General features: G+C 63.9%; 1 protein-coding gene across 1 annotated transcript in view; it reads left to right on the top strand.

Moving 5' to 3' along the window:
- Positions 1–50: 50 nt before the first annotated feature.
- F751_6917 (Plasma membrane ATPase) overlaps positions 51–2451 on the top strand; it is a gene marked incomplete at both ends in the record, with an annotated part of 4131 nt that continues 1730 nt past the window's right edge. The window contains 2 exons of the mRNA XM_011398525.1: positions 51–195; positions 798–2428. Coding sequence (XP_011396827.1) covers positions 51–195; positions 798–2428 — 1776 coding nt within the window. The remainder of the gene's footprint in view (positions 196–797; positions 2429–2451) is intronic.

Raw genomic sequence — 2451 nt, 5'->3', positions numbered from 1 at the left:
CGGTCTACGCCACCGGCATCAACTCCTTCTTCGGCCGCGCCGCCGCGCTGATGGGCTCCACCAATGCCGTGGCCAACCTGCAGAAGATCATGACCCGCATCGGTGGCTGCTGCCTCATCACCATTGGCGTCTGGATCATCATCGAGCTCTCCGTCCAGTTCGGCCACTACCACCACTCCTGCCGTGCCGGTGTCGGTGAGTGGGGGGGTGTAGGGATGGCGAGAGGGGTGTTGCACCTGGCTGGCGGCTCCCGCAGCCTGCCTATCAGATGGCAACTGATTTTGCGGTTTGTTTGCCAGCCTCAGCATTTACCCATCTCCCTCCTTTTTGCTCACTTCATCTGGCCCCTGCATTATTGACCCACTTTCCCTTCGTACATCCCTTATGCCCACCATCAATGGCCGGGGGGGGGTTTGGAACACAGGGGTATGATGTCCAAAAACATATCAAACTCAACAGGCTTGAAGGGAGTGGTGCGCACAGTCGCCCGCCCCCCCTGTAGAACCTTCTTCAACCCTGATCCCTGTGCTCTCCGAGCCCCCTGCTACTCTGCGTTCCATGTTCCGAGTTCCTCTCATTCTGCCATGCCCCGCGTCGCTATCTCCTACGCTGTCCCTCGTCACTTGATCTCCGGCTCCGCTGCGGGTCCCTGCCTCAGCCCCAACCTGCCTCCATACTCTGCTTCCTGGCACCCCCTGGCCGTTGCAGCACCCGCTCCCTGGATGCACACTGTGATTACGTCACCGCCTTGCACTCACCCACCCCCTCCCCTCTCCCCCACCCCCACCACCCCGCAGGCAACTGCCCCACCCTGACCAACATGCTGGTGATCATCGTGGGAGGCATCCCCATCGCCATGCCCACCGTGCTGTCGGTCACCCTGGCCCTGGGCGCCTTCAAGCTGGCGCGCGAGGGTGCCATCGTGTCGCGCATGTCGGCGGTGGAGGAGATGGCGGGCATGGACATCCTGTGCTCCGACAAGACTGGCACGCTCACCCTGAACAAGCTGACTGTGGACCACGTGAACACCTACAACATGTCCGGGCACAGCATCGAGGATGTGCTCAAGTTCGGCGCGCTGTCTGCCAACATCGTGACCGAGGAGCCCATCGACATGGTGCTGCACGAGTCCTACCCCGAGCGCGACACGCTGTGGAGCGAGTACAAGCTGGCGAAGTTTGTGCCCTTCAACCCCACCGACAAGATCACCATCGCGAGCGTGACGGACGTGAAGACGGGGGAGAAGATGCGCGTGATGAAGGGCGCGCCCCAGGTGGTGGTCCGCTTCGCGCACGACTGCGCGGAGATCGAGTCTGCCTGCCACGACAAGATCGTGGAGTACGCCAACCGCGGCTTCCGCGCGCTGGGCATCGCGCGCGCGGAGGGGCACGAGGGCGACCCCACCTGGGTGATGGTGGGCCTGGTCCCGCTGTTCGACCCCCCCCGCCACGACACCAAGGACACCATCGAGCGCTGCCTGGAGATGGGCATCCACGTGAAGATGATCACCGGTGACCAGCTGCTGATCGGCAAGGAGACGGCCAAGCAGCTGGGCATGGGCACCAACATGTTCACCACCGAGGCGCTGCTGAAGGCGAAGCAGGGCATCGGCCTCGTGGAGGGCCACGCCTCGGTGGAGGACCTGATCGAGAACGCCGACGGCTTCGCGGAGGTCTACCCCGAGCACAAGTTCATGATTGTCAAGGTGCTGCAGGAGCGCAAGCACATGTGCGGCATGACGGGCGACGGCGTGAACGACGCGCCCGCGCTGAAGAAGGCCGACGTGGGCATCGCGGTGGCGGGGGCCACCGATGCGGCGCGCGGCGCGGCTGACATCGTGCTCACCGAGCCGGGGCTGTACACCATTGTGGGCGCCATCATCGGCGCGCGCAAGATCTTCCAGCGCATGACCACCTACTCGCGCTACACCGTGGCCATGACCTTCCGCATCTGCTTCACCTTTGGCCTGCTCACCGTCATCTACGACTGGTACTTCCCCACCATCCTCATCGTCCTGCTGGCCGTGTTCAACGACGGCGCCATGATCGCGCTGTCCAAGGACCGCGTCACCCCCTCCCGCCTGCCCAACCGCTGGAACCTGCCCTCCATCTTCACCTCCGGCATCGTGTACGGCCTGTACCTCACCCTGTCCTCCTGGGTGCTCTACTACGTCGCCACCCACCTCGACTTCTTCGAGAACAAGACCAAGCTCGTCAGCCTGAACGTCACCGAGGAGTCGCTGACCAACTTCTGCACCAGCTTCGCCATCCCTGCCGCGGGCGCCACCCCTGACGCCACCCTGTGCACCGTGCCCACCTACGCCGAGCAGCTGGGCGCCAGCTGCGACCAGTACGACGTCCTGAACCAGTGCATCACCGAGCAGAGATACGTGCGCGGCGCCATGATGCGCTCCCTCCTCTACCTCCAGGTGGGCTGAGGGCGGATGGGGTT

This window comes from Auxenochlorella protothecoides, assembly GCF_000733215.1.
Source record: "Auxenochlorella protothecoides strain 0710 unplaced genomic scaffold scaffold97, whole genome shotgun sequence".
NCBI lineage: Eukaryota > Viridiplantae > Chlorophyta > Trebouxiophyceae > Chlorellales > Chlorellaceae > Auxenochlorella > Auxenochlorella protothecoides.
Note: the sequence above shows the minus strand (reverse complement) of the source record. Positions and strands in the feature narration are given on the sequence as shown.